The sequence below is a fragment of the Hemiscyllium ocellatum genome, chromosome 47, assembly GCF_020745735.1.
Source record: "Hemiscyllium ocellatum isolate sHemOce1 chromosome 47, sHemOce1.pat.X.cur, whole genome shotgun sequence".
NCBI classification, from domain to species: domain Eukaryota; kingdom Metazoa; phylum Chordata; class Chondrichthyes; order Orectolobiformes; family Hemiscylliidae; genus Hemiscyllium; species Hemiscyllium ocellatum.
The window spans coordinates 6,364,789-6,386,622 of NC_083447.1; the positions used below are offsets into that span (position 1 = coordinate 6,364,789).

Here is a 21,834-nt window from a genome sequence, read left to right on the forward strand (position 1 = left end):
CAGCCAACGGATCAGAGCCAAGCTCTGCAGTCCTCCCACATCCAGCCGCAAACGGTGGTGAATAATTTAACAACTCACTGGAGGAGGAGGCTCCACAAATATCCCCCATCCTCAATGATGGAAGAGCCCAGCACCCCAGTGTAAAAGATAAGGCTGAACCATTTGCAATAATCCTCAGCCAGACGTGCTGAGTAGATGACCCATCTCGGTCTCCTTCAGTGGTGCCCACCATCACAGATGCCAGTCTGCAGCTGATTTAATTCACTCCATGTCATATCAAGGAACAGTTAGAATCACTGGATGCTGCAAAGACTATGGTGTCTGATAACATCCTGGCAATGGTACCGAAGACCCTGTGCTCCAGATAGTGAGGACTGCAGACGCTGGGAAGTCCGAGTCGATAAAAGTGTGGTGCTGGAAAAAGCAGAGCCGGTCAGGCAGCATCTGAGGAGCAGGAGAGTCAACGTTTTGGGCATAACCCTGCATCAGGACTGCCCCCAATCCCACTTTTGTCAACTCCAGAATTAGTTGCTCCCCCAGCCAAGCTGTTCCAATGCAGCTACAACACTGGTATTTACACAACAATGCGGAATGTTGTCCAGGTGTGTCCTGTACACAAAAAGCTGGACAAATCCAGCCTGGATAAATACTCCATCATCAGTAAAGTGGCGGAAGGTGTCACCAACAGCGCTATCAAGCAGCACCTGCTCAGCACTAACCTGCTCAGTGATACCTTAGTTTAGGTTCTACCAGTGTGACATCCATGAGCTGTAGCAAAACTGGAGTAAATGGGAACCTTGGGGAAATCTATCTCCTGATTGGAGTCACAATGCCAGCAGTGGAAAACCGTGATGATGACCAATAAAACAACATAAATGCAAAGGCCACAAAATCACTGTAGAAGCCCTGATATTGGAAAATCGAGGCTGAAGATTGGGAAGGGTAGTGTAGTGATAATGTTACAGTCATGCTCCAGCGACATGAGTTGAAATCCCGCTACAGCAATTGGTGAAATTCAAATTTTATGAATTAAGGCACGAGGAAGATGAAATCCAAAAGACCTACGGATGCTGTAAATCAGCAACAAAAACAGAAATTGCTGAAAAGCTCAGCAAGTCTGGCAGCATCAGTGGAGAGAAATCAGAGTTAATGTTTCAAATCCAGTGACTCTGCCTCACACCTGGTTCACAGGAAGAGTCACTCAATCCGAAATGTTAACTCTGATTTCTCTTCACAGATGCTGCCAGACCTGCTGAGCTTTTCCAGCAATTTCTGTTTTTGTTTCACATTGGAAGATGGTTGTGGTTGTTGGTCAGTCATCTCAGCTCCAGGTCATCCCTGCAGGAGTTCCTTCAGGTAGTGTCCTAGATCCAACCATCTTCAGTTGCTTCATCGATGACCTTCCCTCCATCATTAAGGTCAGAACTGGGGATGTTCGCTGATGATAGCACAATGTTCAACACCATTCACGACTCCTCAGATACTGAAGCACACCATGTTCAAATGCAACAAGATCTGAACAATATCCAGACTTGGGCTGTGAAGTGGCAGGTAACATTTTCCCAGCAATGATCATCTCTAACAAGAGAAAATCTAACCGTCATTCCTTGTCATTCAATGGCAGCACAATCACTGAATCTCCCACTATTAACATACTGGGAGGTTACCATTGACCAGAAACTGAACTGGACTAGCCAAATAACTCGGAGAAAGTGAGTACTGTAGATGCTGGCGATTAGAGTCAAGAGTGTGGTGCTGGAAAAACACAGCAGGTCAGGCAGCATCCGAGGAGCAGGAAAATCGACGTTTCGGAAAAAAGCTCTTCATCAGCCAAATAACTTCTCTGCCTACAAGAGCAGGTCAGAGTTGGGAGCCCTACAATGTATAACTCATCTTCTGACTCTCCAAAGCCTGTCCATAGGCACAAATCAGTAGTATGATGGAATATTCCCTACTTGCTGGATGGGTGCAGCTACAACATGACTCTCAAGAAGCTTGACACCGTTCAGGACATTGATTGGCACCACATCCACAAACATTCTTTCCCTCCACCATTGATGCTCAGTTGCAACAGTGTGTACTATCTACAAAATGGACTGTAGTAACTTACCAAGACTCCTTAGACAGCACCTTCCAAACCCACTTCCATTTAGAAGGACAAGGACAGCAGATACATGGGAACACCTATCCCCTGCAAGTTCCCATCCAAGTCTCTGACTTGGAAATATATCTGTTTCTTCAGTGTCACTGGGTCCAAATCCTGGAATTCCCTCCTTAATGGCACTGTGTGGGTGTCCTTACACTACACGGACTGCAGCGGTTCAAGAAGGCACCTTCTCAGGGGGGAAATTAGGCCCAGACAGTGACACTGACACCCGTGAACAAAGTTCTTAACAAAGTGATTCTTTCCCTTGTGTAACACAATAGGATTCAGTAGTGGGTCTGTAAGACCTGACTCTCTCTCTGAAGGTTAATTTATCTGCAACTCATTTCTTTTTTGACTGTTTAATGAAAGTGCATTCTGTCTTGACCTATGTTAAAAATAAATTAATAGCAGCATCTGGAAACTATCAAGGGCCCAGTGTTTGGAAAACAGCGATCCAGTCACCAAACAGGAGCAGCTCCATTTCCTCCAATAAGTCACCTGTAATATTTGTTTACTCATCTCCATAGAAACCACTAGTTTTAGTTTCTGCAATAAGAAAAGGGGGTCTTGGCCACCAGTTATTGATGAGTAAACTGGTAGATTAACTGCGTGTGCAACAGGCCTATTTATATTTTAAATGGTGCCTTTTCTATTCATTCACGGGATGTGGGCGTCACTGATAAGGCCAGTACTTATCACCCGCACCCTAATTACCTAGAGGGCAGTTCAGAGTCAACCACTGTGGGTCTGGACTCACACGTAAGCCCAGATCAGGGAAGGGCAGTAGTTTCCTTGCCTGAAGCAGGTAGGGTTTTCCTGAGAATCGGCTAAAGTTTTATGGTCATTACTCATTGCAGATTTTTATTGAATTCAAATTCCACCATCAGCGTGGCATGATTTGAACCCATGTACCCAGAATATTACTGGGTCCCTGGTTTATAGATTCCCTACAGTGCAGAAGCTGGCCATTCAGCCCATTGAGTCCATAACGACCCTCCAAACAGCATCCGTCCAGAACCACCTTCCTACAATATCACTCTGCGTTTCCCACAGCCAATACATTTATCCCTCCTCACTATGGGTAATTTAGCATGGCCAATCCACCCAACGTCCACATCTTTGGCCGATGGGAGGAAACTGGAGCACCCGGAGGAGCAGACAATGGGAGAATGTGCAAACTCACCCGCCTCAGGAAACTGTCTGTGTGGAGTTTGCACATTCGCCCAGTGTCTGCCTGGGTTTCCTCCCACAGTCCAAAAATGTGCAGGTTAGGTGAATTGGCTATGCTAAATTGGCCGTAGCATTAGGTGTAGGGGTATGGGTGAATAGCTCTTTGGAGGGTCAGTGTGGACTTGTTAGGCCGAAGGGACTGTTTCCACACTGTAAGTAATCTAATCTAATCTAATCCAGACAGTTGGCCGAGGCTGGAATCAAACCCAGATCCCTGGCACTATGAGGCAGCAGTGCTAACCACCAAGCCACCGTGCCACCTGATAATGAATTGCTAGATTAATAATCTAGTGATAATATCACTAGGCTATCACTGTGCCAAAACTGAATAAGGTGTTGAGTATGTACGGTACAGTTAGAAACAGGTATAGTCAGTTAGTGACAGTATTATTTTTCCATGCCATGGTGGGGAGATAATGATGACTGGATTAGTAATTGGAGCATAGGTCCAAATCCCACATTGGCCATCCTCTGGGATTCATCAGTTCATCAAATATGGAACTGACCACTTGTTTTTAAGCATATTCAAAGACGACTGTGTGGAGTCTGCATGTCCTTCCTCTGTCTGTGTGGGTTTCCTTCCACAATCCAAAGATGTGCAGGTCAGGTGAATTGGCCATGTTAAATTGCCAACAGTGTTAGGTGCATTAGTCAGAGGGAAATTGGTCTGCGTGGGTTACACTTCGGACAGCTGGTGTGGACTTGTTGAGCCGAAGGGTCTGTTTCCATAGTGTAGGGAATCTAATCATGTATGAGTATATATACACAGGTAAGGACAGCAGATTTTCTTCCTTTAAGGACATCAGTGAACGAGATAGCTTTCTGCAACAATCAATGTTAAATTCATGGTCATCATCACTGGGACTAGCTTTCAATTCTGCATTTTATTAATTGAATTTAAATTCCATCAGCTGCCATGGTGGGATTTGAACTGGTGTTCCCACTGCTTGAACCTCTAGATTATTATAATACAACAAAGCGCTGCAGCTGCCGGAGATCTGAGGCAAACAAGATCAGAAATTCTGAAGAGGAGTCACTGGCCCTGAAATGTTGACTGTGCTCTTTTGCTATAGATACTGCTGATTCCTCCAGCAATTCCTGTTTTTGTCCCAGATTCCCAGAAGTTCTTTGTTATTCGAGAAACAAAAATTCTGAAGAAGGGTCATTCTCTCCCACAGATGCTGTCAGACCCGTTGAGTTTCCTCAGCAATTTCTGTTTTTGGTTGCCTCGGTTTTACTAGTCCAGCAACATTATCATTTCTCCCTATCTCTTCAGCTGGGTATAAATTAGTATCGCCAATTTGCAACCTAATCTACACTCAGAAAACTCACTTTCATCTTGGGAGACAAACTGCTGGAGAGGCGTAGATTTTAAAATAAAACCTGACTCACCATGGTACAGGAGACAAACCAAGGAAACAAAGCTCTTTCAAACCCATTTCAAACGTGTATTTACTCTATCCAAAGCCCTATTTACAAACAAATGTGGATTTTGAAAGCTCTACCATCACCACAGAGTTTTATGATATTTCTCCTTTGGTCTTTCTCACCATTGCCCAGGCTAGCTTTCAAATGCCTGATTTTATTTATTTAAGTTAATGTCACTAGGATTTGAACCATGTCCCCAGAGCCAGAGGATTACTGTAATGAAACAAAGGCTAGTGGTTGCCTGAGATCTGAAACTAACAAAAGCAGAAATTGCTAGAGAAGTTCAACAGTATCTGTGGGAGGTAGAAACAGAGCTAATGTTCCAAGCCTGATGACCCTTCTACACAGATGCTGTCAGACGTGCCGAGTTTCTGTCTTTTATGTCATTCCTGGTTGTTATAAGAATTCTGCACAAGCTGCTATGAATTTGTGATGTGAAGAGTCTGTCATTTAAAGATTAAGTTAGATTAGATTAGAGTACTTACAGTGTGGAAACAGGCCCTTTGGCCCACCAAGTCCACACTGATCCACCGAAGTACAACCCACCCATTCCCCCACATTCACTTAACCTGCACATTTTTGGATTGTGGAAGGAAACCGGAGCACCATAGGAAACCCACGCAGACATGGGGATAATGTGCAAACTCCACACTGTCAGTCGCCTGAAGCGGGAATTGAACCCGGGGTCTCTGGCACTGTGAGGCAGCAGTGCTAACCTCTGACAGAGAAATCCCCTTTATTTACAACCTTAAAGCTCATGCATTTCCCATTTAATTGCAGTGGAGCTAATCTCCAAAATGTTACTTCCCAGTTAACTCCACTGCTATGACACTCCCTCCTCAGCGTTTCTCACCTAACATTTCATTTCTGTAGTTGCTTCTATTGCTGTTTTCACTTTCCTTTCTCCCTTTCTTCATGTACTCAAACTTTGAGAGAAATCTTTGGGGACATACCCACTCACGTTATCCCTCCAGAGCAAGACTTGAACCTGCAACCTTCTGACTCGGAGGTCACAACACTCCGGCTCAATGGTGTCCTCTGATAACAAATCGAGGGAAAGGATGTGCCTGATAGACCGAATGGCCTGAGACCTTTAATAAAGTCGTAACTGGGTTCTTTAAATGTTAACAAAAGCTTTAAAGGGCAATGGTGTCAGACTCAGGAGGCTGTTTTGACTGGCTTGTCATAGACCGGTGACCTCTCTCTCTGCTTGAAAGCCTTGTGTGCAGTTTGTGGCACACACATTACTTTGAAAATGTGAGTGCCAGGAATGGTGCAGTAAGCCGTAAAGTAGCAGTAAGCTACTGAAAGAAGCAGCAATGAATTTTTTAAAAATATAAATGATTGGTCTGCCAGATATTAGGGACAAGTCAAAATGGCGGTGCATTTTCCACTCCTTGCTGCTGTGGACATGAAAGGAGATATGAGACAAGTAGAGTATTCTGTCTCTGTCAGCAGCAAAGCTACAAAATAGCTACAGAAGTAATCTTTGAAAAGTCTGAACAGATAAGAGTAGAACCATATGTTCAAAGAGACCTGGGCAATGCTGCTTCCATACTGTGAATTGAAGATGGTAGTTTTAGTTTCCAAACAGTGAAGATCTCAAACAGCTGTTAACAAACTTATAACCATCACTCTTTAAATTTTAGCGAGTTTAACTTATGAGAGTTTGTAACTTCCAGGGCCTCAAATTGCTGGGGGTACACAAAGTTTGAGGCACATCCTGGTCAATATTATTGGTTACAACATTGTCTTGAGCAACTTTTGCTCTTCCTGAGCCACCTGCAGTTATCGGCCTGTTCCACCAGTAGGTGGAGCAATGTGTATTCAAGCATGAAACTGTAACATTACTTTGGATTTGATGTAAAAATGCCATTCAGAATGGAGGAGGGGAGGGGAGGTGGATCGAGTCAACAACAATGATTGCTCATTCCTGATGGGATCTGCAAACAAAAGAAATTCTTCAATATCAGCTGTGGCAGCTGTTTATTAATAAAAAAAAGTTTCCACCAAATATTTAAAATATCAGGGTTGTAAAAGCAGCCTGATCAGATTTCAAGAAACAACTAACAAGTTAAAAATCACACAACACCAGGTTATTGTCCAACAGGTTTAATTGGCAGCACTAGCTTTCGGAGCGTTGCTACAACCACCTGATGAAAGAGCAGCGCTCCGAAAGCTAGTGCTGCCAATTAAACCTGTTGGACAATAACCTGGTGTTGTGAGATTTTTAACTTTGTGCAGCCCAGTCCAACACCAGCATCTCCAAATCACAAGTAAAAAGCGTATGCTTGACCAGATATTAATCTCCTTGCAGAACTCAAGATATAACTATAGTCTTGCATTCCAAATTCCTGTCAAAGCTCTTCCTGATCCTGGGTGTTGCAGGTGCATCAATGCATGCAGAGATGGAAAAAGGTGGTGGTGGGGGGAAAAGAGTAGCTGCTCTTTAACAGAAATCCCATTTGCTCCATTGAGTGAACGTTTTCCAGGAATGCAATCAATTTCATCCAGGAATAGGATGGATCCAGCTTGCTGAAAAACCAGAGCCCAAGTCTACTCAGAATTACCTGCAAATGGTGAGAATTGTTCTGTGATGGTGGCTATTTCTAGCAATGTTTATCTTGGCATTGATAACACACACACACACACACACACACACACACACACACACCATTCCTGAGCAACCCCAAACAATTCACAGTGATGTGTTAGCACAGTACTTAAAAACGACATAGAACTTACAGCTCAGGAACAGGCCATTTGGCCCAACTAGTCTATGCCAATGATTATGCTTCACATGACCTCCATCTTCCTTCATCGCATTCACTGACACATCTGGAGTACCGTGCATAGTTCTAGTCACCCTAGGGCATTATTAAATTGGAGGGGGTTCCAAAAAAGTTTACCACAATGTTGGTGCTGGGATTGGAGGGTTTGAGTTATAAGGAGAACCTACATAGACTGGGTCTTTTTTCAAGGTGAAAGTGAGGACTGCAAATGCTGGAGATTAGAGTCAAGAGTATGGTGCTGGAAAAGCACAGGTCAGGCAGCACCTGAGGAACAGAAGAATCAACGTTTTGGGCGACAGCCCTTCATCAGAAATTCTTTTACTAGCGTGTAGGAGGTTGAGGGGTGATACTATAGAGGCTTATAAAATCATGAGGGGCACAGATAAGGTAAAGAGCAAAGGTCCTTTCTCAAGAGTAGGCATATTTTTAAGGTGAGAGGAGAAAGATTTGAAAGTGAGCCAAGGGGAACCTTTTTTCCACAGAGGGTGGTTCGTAGCTATAATTAACTGCCAGAGGAAGTGGTAGATGCAGGTACAGTTACAATATTTAGAAGACATTTGGTCAGATACCCCAAATAGGAAAGGTTTAAAGGGATACAGGTCAAACACAGGCAGGTGGGACAAGTTTAGTTTGAGATTTTGGCGAGCATGTACTGGCTGGACTGAAGGGTCCGTTTCCCTGCCACATGACTTTATGGCTCTGATTAAGTTTTGATACCAAAGATATTTTGGGGGGAATCATTCATTCATCACTGCTCAACACCATAGATTTTTGAAACAAAAACTTGTACAACAAAGTCTTTTGTTAAATAAGACAGTTTTTTAAAATTACAGGGTTGTAATAGTGAATCACTATTTTATGGTTTGCAGATATTTAGTGCTTTCTATTTCAGACACTTATGGTTAGGAATTCTAACTTCATTTCATAATTCAGAAATTATCCAAATAGGTTAGACTGAATGGCCTGTAAATTCTCCTGGTGTAAGTCAGAGCGTTCTACTACATGAGAGAGCGAGAGAGAGCGAGAGCGAAACTTGGAGAGGAAATTTCAGAGCTTAGTCATTGGCAGGAATCAAGGATGCACAAGAGACCAGAATTCAAGACCACATATCTTGAAGGATTAGAGATGGTGAAAATCTGGAATTCAGAAGTATGGAGGGGGAAATCTCATAGAAACCTATGAAATTCTAACAGGATTAGACAGGGTAATCACAGAAAGGATGCTCCCGATGACAGGCGAGTCCAGAACCAGGGGTCACAGTCCAAAGGTGCAGGGTAGGCCACTTAGGACTGAGATGAGGAGAAATTTCTTTGCCTGGAGAGTGGTGAGCCCATGGAATTCTCAACCACAGTAAAGTGTTTGAGGCCAAAATATTCATATTTTCAAAAAGGAGATAGATATAGTTCTTTAGGCTAAAGGGTATATAGGGAGAAAGCACAAATAGGGACTGAGTTGGATGATCAGCTATGATCATATTGATTGAGGGATCAGACTGAATGGCCTATCCTGCTCCTGTTTTCTAGGCTTCTATAAAGGAGCAGCCTCTGCTTTTTGTCCTCTTTCATCCAAAACCTCAAACATAACCAAATGCAAATGGCCAGAGCTGCAGGAGCACAGAAACAAGGGGCCAAAGGGTGGAGACTTATATAGATAGCATTGTGACGATGAGCAACAGGGGGAATTTAATCAAACGAGGTTCTGAGGAAGGGTCACTCAACCTGAAATATTAACTCTTGACGTCTCTCCACAAATGCTGCCAGACCTGCTGAGCTTTTCCAGCGATTTCGGTTTTTGTCTCTAATGTACAGCATCCGCAGTTCTTTCAGTTTTTATGTAAGCTAATTGTTTTCTGGCAAGTAAAAACTAGGATTTGCCATATACTCTGCCTTCTCACATGGTTTCATTCTAACTGCTGCATTTGCTGTTCTTTCTTCCCACATTCATCTTACAAAATTTCCAACAGGCACTCTATGCATGCAACAGACTGTAGTTTTTGTATACAAGGACAAAGAAAGTCAACCAGTTAATAAGAAAATACACACAAATTATAGGCAGACTCTTCGTACATTTATTACCCTCGTAACATTAGAAAGATCCAAGCAACTATAGTACATAAATAAGTTACTATTTGCATGGAAAAGGATCCTGGAATCAAATTCTTCAGTCATTTCCCCAATCGTCAATGTTTCTACTGAGGTTTTTTTTTTAAATTACATTATCCACTGTCATAGAAAAATAGATTTAGAAGAAACACATAATTCACATAGTCAAATTTACAGAGGTGGTTAAGATTTTCACTATATATAATGTATACATTTGCAGGCAGAAATCAGTCATCAACGTATAGGTCACACAAGATGAACTTAAAAAGGAAAGTGGACAGCAGTTGCAGAAGGTGCATCCAACATATTGCTGAATCTACTCTAATTAACATCTTGGCATAACCCACAGTAGTTGGATTGTAGTGGAGTGGTACAATTAATGCAGCCTAGGGCAATTATATATTTTTAAATAGTCTCATTATAGGGCCAATGTTAAAACCAGGTAAGTGCTTAATACTACAAGTTGCTGGGCAGCAAGTTAACAAGAGCAAGTCCTACACTTACAAACGAGTAGTTTTCAAACTCAACTGAAGTAGTGGCAATACCCAAGAAATGGTGGGATTATGACTCGGGAATTTTATTCAGAGGTGGTTTCTTTATTCTTGATTTTTGGCTAGGTAGATCTGTTTAAAATTTAATCAGCAAATCACATTCAAAAACTGCCAACTAAAATTTCCCCTCCCTGGGATGGATCCCTATAAGCCTGAACAGTGGCCCCTAACTCGACCCCAGCACACGCTAAATCACTGATTTTGGAGCACGAAAAGGGGTGGAAAAATTGGGAGAAACTTCTGATCGAACTTCTGTATCGGATTGCCCTGATGATGAGCCTTATCCTCAAGTAGTTTGCTAGTCATTTGGCTATTAAAGCTCATATAGAGTGGTGGTGGTAGTACAGGTAAACTGTTCAACAGACTGGAGATTTTGGGGGGAGGGGGATGGTGGAATATCACAGAAATTAGTGAAAATGGCATAACATCTCAACAATTATAGATCAACCACTACCTACATGAATTGCAGAACACATCTCAGGGTGTGAATAGTTCATATGTTCACATCATGCATCATGGTTTAAGTAGCATGCAGTTACCATTGACCAGAAACTGACTGGACTTGCCAGATCATTACTGTGGCTACAAGCACAGGTCAGAGACTAGGAACCCTGTAGCAAGTAACTCACCTCCTGACTCCCCAATGCCTGCCCACCACCAACAAGACAGTCAGGAGTACACTGCAGTAACCCCCTTAGATGATTGCAGCCCTAATAACACTCAATAAGCTTGATCCTGAACAAAGCTGCTGGCCTGACTGATACCACATCCACCATATCTCTCCATCACCGGTACTCAGAAGTAGTAGTGTGGACCATCTACAAGATACACTGCAGAAATTCACCAAGGGTCGTACAACAGCACCTTCCAAAACCTACAACCACAACCATCTAGAAGGACAAGGGCAGCAGATACACGGGAACACCATCCCCTGAAAGTACCCTCTCAGTCACTCACCATCCTGACTTGAAAGTATACTGCCGTTCGGTCAACATCCTTGAGCTCCCTCCCTAACAGCAATATAGACCAACCTATACCACACAGACTGCAGCAAATCAAGGCAGCAACTCACCACTAACTTCAAGGTAGCTAGCGATGGGTAATAAGCCAGTGATGCCTCAACAAATATCCCCCCCGCCCCCACCGCAGCAACTCCAATCCCAGTTGACTCCAAATAATCATCTGGATCTCAGGAACCCTTTAATTTTAAAATCCCTGCATTGCTCTACTTCCATCCCCTGCCCCACTCCTTCCTTCAACCCTCTTAACACTGCATTGTGCACAGTTATCAACACAGGATAAACTGCTGAGAGAGAATAAATTGATACAGGATATTCAGGAGGTAATAAACTGGCAGTTACAAACTTTCTTACATTGCTACTTTCCTGGAGATTTTGCAGGGTTCCAATGCACTTTGAACCAAATGACCCCCATCTCCATCCTGATCCTGTGACAATCAAGACTTCTCTTTTTCTAGTCATCAGGGCTGGACTGAACAGAATAAGTTGATGGTTGAGGATGTGATGAAAAAAGACCAGAGGTTGTATACAACTACCAAGCTTCTGAAACCACTAAAACATAACATTTGTTTGTTTGCATAATCTAGCTTCCTTAATAAAAGGGACGCTTCCAAACTCCAAACAAAACTCGCATCTCCCATCCAAAAGGAGAAAAAAAAACTGGAAAGGTTAAACCTGATACCACACATTTGAAGAACAGGGACTGCTTTCCCCTTAGTCAGAAAGTAAAAGGATTTAATTTTGGTTTGAAAGTGAATCAAATCATGAAATTAAATAAATGGACATGTGGGTCAAAATTAAGGGCAGCACTTTTGTGCATGGTCTTAAATTGCAACTCGGAGGGATCCTACATTGCCACTGATGTTCCTCACTCGAGAGATTACTGAACACTCTGGTATTTAAAAAGTCACAACATGTTTATTTTGGGTTTCTGGTTCATGTTCTCATGATTCTATACATGGAAAATAGACATTTTTTTTAAAAAAATAGCATTCCATGGTACATGTGGGTCAATATCGCCTACTGATGTGAAAAGCAAACATGTGACTATTACTGATCACCTGACATTCCCAAGGCATTGCTGCAGTGCCAACAACTCCCATTTTAATCTCATGAGCAAGTATGGACAGAGGTCCCTGCTATCTCCTCTAAAAACCCTTTCCAGTACCATTCTTCAAGAGATGCCCAGCTTTCCCAAAACCTCCCGAGATTCTTTCATTTCTTTTACTCATACGTGTTCCTTGCCTCAAGTCTCAAAAATACTTGAAATCATTGAAACATTCAATAACATTTCACAGAGGACTCTAGGCTAAGGTAATGGCCACCTTTTTCTTTAATAGGAGAACCCTACTGTGCTCATCCACTTAAAGGGAAGAGAAATCGGAGAGTAGATTTGGGCTAACTTTAGTGACAGGCAACTTTGAGCCAGATGGGAGGAAAATCTTACTCTCACAGGACTCCCAACATTTGGAATTAAGCTTCAGGGAGAGGATAAAGAAAATTTGCAAGACAGTTGGAATCCCTGAACTGAAGTGATGAATAAGTTAAGACAGGCTGACTGTCCCCCTCATGTTTGCATCATCTGAAGATGGGCCATCAGATTTCTACATGGGTGGAATTGATTGAAAAAGGAACACAAATGTTGGCTGAAGAGAAGTCACTTGTCAATGACTCCCAGTGGGCAAGATTCTCAGTGCTGTTTTTGCCACAAGGCTAAGCCAATTACAAGTCAGCCATTTCTCCAAATGAAGGAGAAATGAGGAGAGGGACAAGAAAAGTAATAGGTCACCCATCAACATTCCATTCTCATGAATGTCTTGCAGATGAATCCACTGGCAAACCTCAGAGTCAGATGCCTAACTCTTAGACTTCCATCAGGGCACCAGATAGACAACGGTATATTTGAGAGGAAAAGTGGTAATTATACAATGTAGTACACTCCAAATGCAGCAATAGTCATATAGGCAAATGCAAGAATGGGTTTGGGGTGGAAATAAGGGAGACATCTCTTTCCCTCTGACTTGGCCAGTCATGGATTTTGACACTTGGGAATATTCCATGGGTTTTGTGACAACTAACAACCCTGTATCTCAGTGCACTTGACAGGTACAGAATAAAGTGGAGGCGATGGCCTAGTGGTATTGTTGCTGGACTAGTAATCCATGGAATGTTCTGGGGTTAGGGGTTCAAATATAACCATGGCAAATGGTGGAATTTGAATCCAATGTTTCTCTTAAAGCCTGGAATTAAAAGTCTAACGATTGTCATAAAAATGTAACTGGTTAACTCACGAGAAGGAAACCGCGTGATGGTGGTGAGGCAAGAGGGAAAGATGGGGGAGAGGATGAGAGGGCGGGGGAGAGGGCCTTGAAATATTTTCTTCTTGATACATCATAAAGCAGCTTGAACATCTAAAGCTGACAGTTCACTGGTCAGACAACAATCGGACTTCTGAAAAATATTTCAGAAACTTGCAGGAGGTACACCAGATACAAAGAAATCAATTTTAACTGCTGTGCCCATTGTGGAAACTGACAGGACCAGATGACTTTAGCTCCATGTGATTTTAATAGTAGATCTCTTGATTGTGAGCAATAGACATCTGACAGTTTAGTTAAATTACACCCCTTTCAATCCCAATCTGTGATGTTAAATATTTATCTACCTCCCTGTCATGCTTCAAATAATTGCTGAATTAGGGAAATGAACCTCATTGCTCAAACCATTACCTAGACCCAACACTTCATACGAAAAGGTGAAGGCCGTTCAGCCCAAGCCCGTCATGCTATTCAATCGGATCATAGCTGATCTTTGATTCTCAATGCCACTTACCTGCACCACCTCCTTAATGCCTTTCGTCCCCAGAAAGGCATGGATTTCTGTCTGGAGCCTGTTCAATGATATCAACTCCACAGTTCTCAGTAGAGAATTCAAAAGATTTAGAGTGAAGAAATTCCTCATCTCTGCCTTCAATTGGCTACCCCAAATCCTAAGTTTCCCCAGCCAGGGGGAACGTCCAACATCCAATCTATTAAGCTCTTAAGAATTTTATAAGTTTTACTTAGATCACCTCTCATTCTACAAAGTTCTATGGAACACATACCTCAATCCTCCTCACAGGACGATCCTGCAATCCCATGGATCAGTCTGATGAACCAGCGATGAACTCCCTTTAGCAAATATACTCTTCCCTAAGTAAAGAGACCGAAAGTGTACATAATACTCCAGGTGTGGATTCAGCAAAGTTCCATGCAACTGCAGAGATATAATTACTCTTGTATTGAAATCCCCTCGAAATGAAGGGCAACATACTGTTTGCCTTCCTAATTGCTAGCTGCACCTGCATGTGAGCTTTAACAAGCATCACTATCCCCTCAATCTCGCCTCAGGCTTGGTAATTTCATCAAAAATACTAGAGGTTGCATTCTTGGTAAATACTGGTCTGGCTGTTGTTTAAATAAATAGTAATGCCAATGCGGGGGAAAAAACCCAGTAAATATTCAAAAGTGCCTTGATTTCTGTAGTGATATCTGGGGTAATAGATTAATCAGCTAACTAATATGCTGGGGTTTACAGGTAATGGGACAGCCTGTCTATTTAATAGCCCTAGAACAAACCCCTGGTTTTCTTTTGGGTTTTCAAAGTGAACCTCGTTTTTTTATTAAATACCAAAAACAAAACACCATTTCAAAGACCATTTTCTTACACAGGGGAAACAGAGCAAAAGACTTGACAAACAGGATGTTTTAGAAAAAGACAATACAACTTGTAGATGCAGAGTTTTTAAAGTTGATATATCATATAAAAATATATTCAAAACATAATTTTAACTTCAAGGAACCTAAATAAAAACCACCCCCTCTCAAAAGCATTGTAAGTGTTTAGAAGCAACTTAGAAATAGTTAGAGGGATGGGTTAAGTGGGCTATTGTAACCTTGGAAATACAAGACCTAGATACAAAGGATGGGAGAGAATTCCCAGTAGTGTAGTGTTGTCGTACCATACTCCTCTGAAAAATAACTGCCATCAAATTGAGGCGTTTCATTGTGCGGGGCTCTCAACTCAACCCTGTCAAAATTTCTCCCACCACCAGTGACAGATCTGTACCCACTGGTGCCTCAACTCTCTAATGTTCCATTAATCCAAAAACTCGTACTAAACAGAAGGCAGAATCGGCAACTACACGGGTGGGCTCAACATGAAAATCTCACCCATTCCTGGCGCGATCTCTGCCTCTGGTTGACCTTCCCTGCTGGTTACAGGTTGAGATGCCTTTGTATTTTCACGGGATAAGCGAGTTAGGAAACCATTATATAATAGAGAAGGTAGATCTTCCACCCCTCACCCGTCAATAATTAACAAACATCTTGTGAACAAAAGTGTTGGGCTGAATCAAATTTAAGAAATTCATAGCTAACTTCAAGAGAAGCATTTTCTTTCAGCCCATTTCCCTGCCTCTGGTGACAGAATGCTGTTGTTGAAATGAAAGGACCACCAACTCAAAGACTTACTTTTATTCCTTCCTCTGAAAGACTCTTCTCCTTGACATGGCAAGAGCAGTGCCCTAACACGTGGTTTGTTTTTCTGAATTTAACACCACCCAAACAGAAGACAGTCATCAGAAACCTGTTTGGATTAGGTGCAGAGTACAAGCTAGTTTTTGTTTTGTTTTCATGGTAAAATGGTTTGACAAGAGATAGGATCAGCCGAGAGTGAGTAGTCTCTCCCCTTATCTGAAGGCTCAGAATAGGATTTGGCTTCATTCTTATAGACAAACGACATCTTTCTTTGTGCGTAACACACAGAATGTTCAGGTGTGCATTACAAGAAGAGGAGAGACCTTCTTTATTCACGGATGCGGGCACCACAGGCAAGGCCAGTATTTGCTGCCCATCCTTAATTGCCCCTTGAATGGAGTGGGTTCCAAAGCCATTTCAGAGGATCTGGTGTCACAGGACAAAGATGGCAGATTTCCTTCCCTAAGAGAGCTGAGAGAATCAGATGAGTTTTTACAACAATCTACCATAGTTTCATGATCACCACCACAGATTAGCTTCATCTTCCAAATTCATTAATTGGAATTTAAATTCCAGCAGCTGAAGTGAAGGGATTTGAACCCATTTCGCCAGAATATTAACCTGGGCCCCAGGATTGCTCGTCCTGTGTCAGAGGTATGGCTGACTCTTAACTGCCCTCCAAAATGACCAGGCAAACCCCTCAGTTCAAGGGCAATTAAGATGGGTTACGAATACAAGCCTGCCAGCAACACTTTCTCCAATGAAAAGAATTTAAAAAGAAAGCTCATTCCACTTTTTTAAAAAAATCTTGGTTACTTGTCAAAATGTCTCAGCTGTCAGTTCAGGGACGTGCTGAACAGACTCCCCTCCTGAATTAGCCTCCTTGCTAGGCATGCCTGCCTAATGTGGCCTGTCCTTTAGGGGTAGCACAGGTTGAGAATGGGCTATTCAGAGGCATCACCAACCTGAAATCAATGCTCAGCCTTTACAAACAGAAAAACAATGGAAAACAAACAAATCAATGGTCCCCAGCCTCAATGTGACATGCCACCCGTCCCCCTGACAAAAGATTCACCAGATCACTCAGGGTCTTGTAATGTTCTTTTGAGTGGATCAGATACTTTGCAATACAGTCAAAGATGAACCAAAGCCATACAATAGCTCTGGTCGCACCATATCATTTTATTTCCATTTACTGGACACCCTTTGGAGAAGGTGGAGGGGAAATAAAAGAAAGAAATATAAAATGCAACAGACTAGCAATACAAATACGAAATTTATAGAGCTGATTTTTTGTAAGGAAAGTCTCTAGTCTCAGATTTACTTGGCTGTCTCTTGGAGTTAACGCTATGGGTGATGCAACAGTTTGATGGTGAGAGGAGGTTTGTGTCGGCTAGTCTTCTTCCAGAGGAGTTCTCAAAAACTGAGATTAATGGCACACCAACACTAGGGCTGGTAGGAAGACTGCAAGTCAAATCTGTCGTCATTGCCACGCCATTCCCACCCCTCCGGTAAAGATAATCACAACAGCTCGGCTCTGGGGAGGAAAGGACGTCCGATTTTACCGTGGTCTGGGGGGAGTTCCGTTGTCTTGACTGTGAAGCCGGTAGGTCGCAAGTTAGAAATGAGCACTTGATTGGCGACCCAAGTCTAGGTCTGGGTTTCTGCTCTTCTGCTGGCAAACCATGTATCAAATCTGTCCCCATTAAAGTCCCACCAGAGGTGGCTTTATAACTAGCTGGATCCAATGGAAGTTGCTGGTCAGATCTTCCAAGCTGTTGAGGAGTGTCAAGCAGCCGTTCCTCATGGGCTGGTAAACCATGGGTCAAATCTGTGCTAGCACTACAATGGACCTCTACTGTAGACGATGGGTCAAGTTTTACCAAAGTCCTCTTAAGTTCAGGCTTCTCCTGAGGATCTACGGATTCACTGCTCAAGGCCTCTTTCCTTTTGGATGGTGATGTGGGGGTGATCTGGCCTTGCTTCAAACCAGCAGGGGACCGAGAATTATTCTTCAGGTCCTGACAGAAAGCAAGGCCCTTTGAAGGGGAAGGAGAAGGGGAAGGCAACTTTTGGGACAACACAGAAGTTTGGCAAGAATCTTCAGGGGAAAAATCATAAAAATCAGGGTAGTTCCAGAAGTCTACGTGTCTTCGAGGTTTCTGGCCTCGTGAGTGTTTCTTCTTCCTTAAGCTGTACTTACTGATACCTCGGTTCGCGCAGAGCAGTTCAGATGATTCTGTGGGGGGCTCTGTAGAATCGCGAACAGAGTCAGTGATGGGCTTACATAGCTCAGGGTCCTTGGAACTTAAATTCTGCTTTGACCCAGCTGCCATGGCAATGTCAGGCATCAAGTCTTTAACCAAACTTTTGGAACTCTGTGAAGTCAAACAGTTAAATTAGTTTGTAGGAAGTACCAAAGCAAATCCAGACTAGAAAAGAAGAGATATTGCAAATGTGCCTACACACAGGTTTTAATGTTATTGTAAATATAGAGATACTGCATTGCCATCACTGGTGGGAAGATGCAATTACAGTATGACTAATTTTCATACATAAATTTCCGTTAATAAAATATGAAGCAGACAATTTAAGGGAATTATTAAAAATGTTATTGCTGTCTGTGCTCATTAAATTATTCTCACTCGAAAAACTAAAGCTGATCTCGCCTCATCTCCATATAATCGCACCTAACATCATGTAGTTAAATATTAACCGTGTTGAGGAAATAATGGTAAATGCATTTATTATTGAGTCTTCCACAATGGCCAAAATTATTTATAGCCAAATGAGCACTTTTGATGAACAGACTCTGTCAGAACGTAGGGAAAAATAGCAGCCAATCATATACAATGTCTCACGGCACCTTGAAAATGAATATTGAGGAGCTCTAGTGACAATGGTTAAAGGACAAATATGAGTCAGAATACCAAGAGAGTTCATTTGCCCTTCTTTGGATGGTATTTATCTTATGGTCACTTGAAAGAGTGGAAAAGGTCTTGATTTAACAGCATGGTGCAGAAATCTCTCTTTTTCCAGCCATCCCCGACAATTAGAACATTAACTGTACAGCACAGGAATAATAAGCCAAATTACACGAATCCCTTCTGCCTGACCTTTGTCCATATTCTGCCATTCCTTGCTTATTCATGTGCTTATCCAAAAGTCCCTTAATCACCCATCATATTTGCCTCCATTACTACCCAGGCAATGCATTCCAGACTCCTACCACTTTTTATATAAAAAAAGCCTTTCCCCTCACATCTCCTTTGAACTTTCCCACTCTCACCTTAAATGCATGCCCCAGTATTATACATTTCAACTCTGGGAAAAAGACTGACCATCAACCCTACCACTGCATCTTAATTTTATATAGACTTCTTTCAAGTCTCCCCTTGGCCTCCAGAGTTCTGATCAAGATCCATTAATTGAACATAAATTGGGAGGGGCAGCTGGGTCCATTTCTGGTCTGACTGTGTACCTCGTGCTTGCCTGCTTTTGTTTAAATTAATTGAGTCATTGCGGCTGGGAAAAAAAGACAGTTCATTTTGAACAGATGCACTGACTGGTGTAATGAGGAACATGCACTCATTAAAAGGGAAAAAAAAACTCCAATTAATTAGCATTGTTCATGATCTCAGGGTGTTCCAAAGCACTTTGTGACTAATGAAGTAATTTTGAAGTGTAATTACTATTATGATATTGGAGGCAGCATACCAAAAAAATGGTGCCATTTACTATCACTGTAAACCTTGTCAATTTTGCTCTGATAACGATAGGAAGGATTCTACTGCAGAGATCAGCTACAGCAATGCAATTCATTCCTGATGGAGGGCTCCTGCCTGAAACATCGATATTCCTGCTCCTCCAATGCTGCCTGACCTGCTGTGCATTTCCAGCACCGCTCTAATCTTGACTCTAATCTCCAGCATCTGCAGTCCTCACTTTCGCCTCCAACAATGCAATGCCCAACATCAGCATCAGTGGGATACCAGACAGAAGCTAGGAGTGTGCACTTATACTTACAGAGACCTGCTCCTCATGGGTCAAATGGTTGTCAGTGGGCTCCTCGCAGTTTATAGCCCTGATAGAGGCCTGGACCGCCTGTTCTGAAGTTCGAGAGCCAGAATGTTGCTGTTGGTTAGTACGTAAAGCACAGTATGAGGTAGGCTGGCTGTCTTCTTTCTTTTCACTGGGCTGTGCGCGGTCTCTTCTAGGCGTTGGAGGGAGATGGTAAGGAGGAGGTGGTGGTGGGAGAGGCGGGCTGAAATTCCTGAAGGGGTCCAGGGTCAGGATGTTGGTTTCTTTGACTGGAGTGGTCCGTCGAGAGTTTGGCTGGCGTTTTGGGAAGGTCGGGCTATCAATGCCAAGGTGTTCGTTAGGAAAATATACCGCGGGATACTGAAATGGAAAGAAATAAAACAGTAAAATAAAAGGAACACTGTTCATCTTAAAAAACTAAATCAGCTTTAAAGCAAATCTGCCCCTAAAGGTACAGTGAGTCAGTTAACATTGGAAAGGAAAGGCTAATATTTCAAATCACAACTTTAGAACTCTGACATGCTCTGTGCCAGGGCATGAAGCATTTAAAAGACTCAGACCTTTGTATGACACCAGGGAGAAAAAATGACAAGTGTGGCTCGGGAAGCAGAGGAAAGTGTCATTGAGAAGGTTGGCGAGTTTAGAGACTTGTTGGCAGACAGAAGGATGGAAAATATACTGGGTTTCACTTGTACAAAGCTAAACCCACCTGAAGAACAGCTGATGAAGCCACTCTCAAAAGAGATGAACATTTAAAGAAGCCACACAGCTTCATCCATTTTTTGAATAATGATTCTGACTGAAGGCTGGAATGTCCGAGGTATTTATCATCACTTCTCAAACTTTAAGGCTTTTGCTGAAGGACAATTTGCAGTCGTCTTTTGTGATGCTCCGAACATTTTTTAACAAAATGAATATGTGAATGTAATAAGGCAATTCCCAGAATCAAACATAATTTAACACAAAGGTAACCAAGACTGAAGCACAAGAGGTAGGTTTTAAAAAGGTTATTAAAAGGAAGTGCGTCAGGGAGGTTTACTGAGGGAGTTTCAGAGCTTAGAGTCAGGGAGCTGAGGTCACGACCATCAAAGGTGGAGTAAGGGAATCAGAATGTGTAAGAGGACAGAAGTGGAGGACTTCAAATATCTCAGAAGGAGCAAGTGGAAAGAATCTGTGAACAACATTAAACCACAAAGAAAATTTTAGAGCTTAAAGAAACTTCAAAATTTAGTACCACTAGATGTCAAAATTGCTGAGGGTCTTCTATATGAAAAGTTAATTTTAAAACATTTATATGGCTAAAAGTGGAAAAAGAGGAAATAATTGCATCTAAAATATAAAAGCATACAAAAGTTGCTATGTAACTGACAAATTTAATCCTATGATTTGAGAAATGAATGGAAACACATTAGATTAGATTAGATTCCCTATAGTGTGGAAACAGGCCCTCCAGCCTAACAAGTCCACACTGACCCTCTGAAGAGTAACCCACCCAGACCCATTCCCCTCTGACTAATGCAGCTAACACTATGGGCAATTTAGCACGGCCAATCCACCCTGACCTGCACATCTTTAGACTGTGGGAGGAAACCAGAGCACCAGGAGGAAACCCACACAGACATGGGGAGAGTGCAAACTCTCCACAGACAGTTACCCAAGGCTGGAATCGAACTTGGGACGCTGGTGCTGTGAGGCAGCAGTGCTAAGCACTGAGCCACTGTGCCACCCCTCATTGCAGTTTAGTATTTGAAATATGGATTAAAATCTTTAAGGGGAAGCTAGATAAGCCAATAAGGGAGAAAGAAGTAGAGGAAACACAAATGTAGTAGAAAGGAAGAAACACTTGAATTTTCAAGGAGGCTCACATGGAGCATGGGGCCAAATGGTCTCATTGGACTAGCAATCCAGAGGCCCTAGCTATGAATTTGGAGACGTGGGTTCAAACCCCACCTTGCAGAGTTTGGGACTAGGGTGGAAAGAGGTGAGAGAGGGAGCACTAAGCAAGATG

The 21,834-nt window shown here is 42.5% G+C and overlaps 1 protein-coding gene across 1 annotated transcript in view; it reads right to left on the minus strand.

Moving 5' to 3' along the window:
• Positions 1 to 9,652: 9,652 nt before the first annotated feature.
• LOC132836799 (BTB/POZ domain-containing protein 7-like) overlaps positions 9,653 to 21,834 on the minus strand; it is a 70,073-nt gene continuing 57,891 nt past the window's right edge. Inside the window, exons 10-11 of the mRNA XM_060856269.1 lie at positions 19,812 to 20,186; positions 9,653 to 18,163 (exon numbers count right to left, since the gene is read on the minus strand). Of these exons, the coding sequence (XP_060712252.1) occupies positions 17,063 to 18,163; positions 19,812 to 20,186 (1,476 nt within the window). The 3' untranslated portion in view covers positions 9,653 to 17,062. The remainder of the gene's footprint in view (positions 18,164 to 19,811; positions 20,187 to 21,834) is intronic.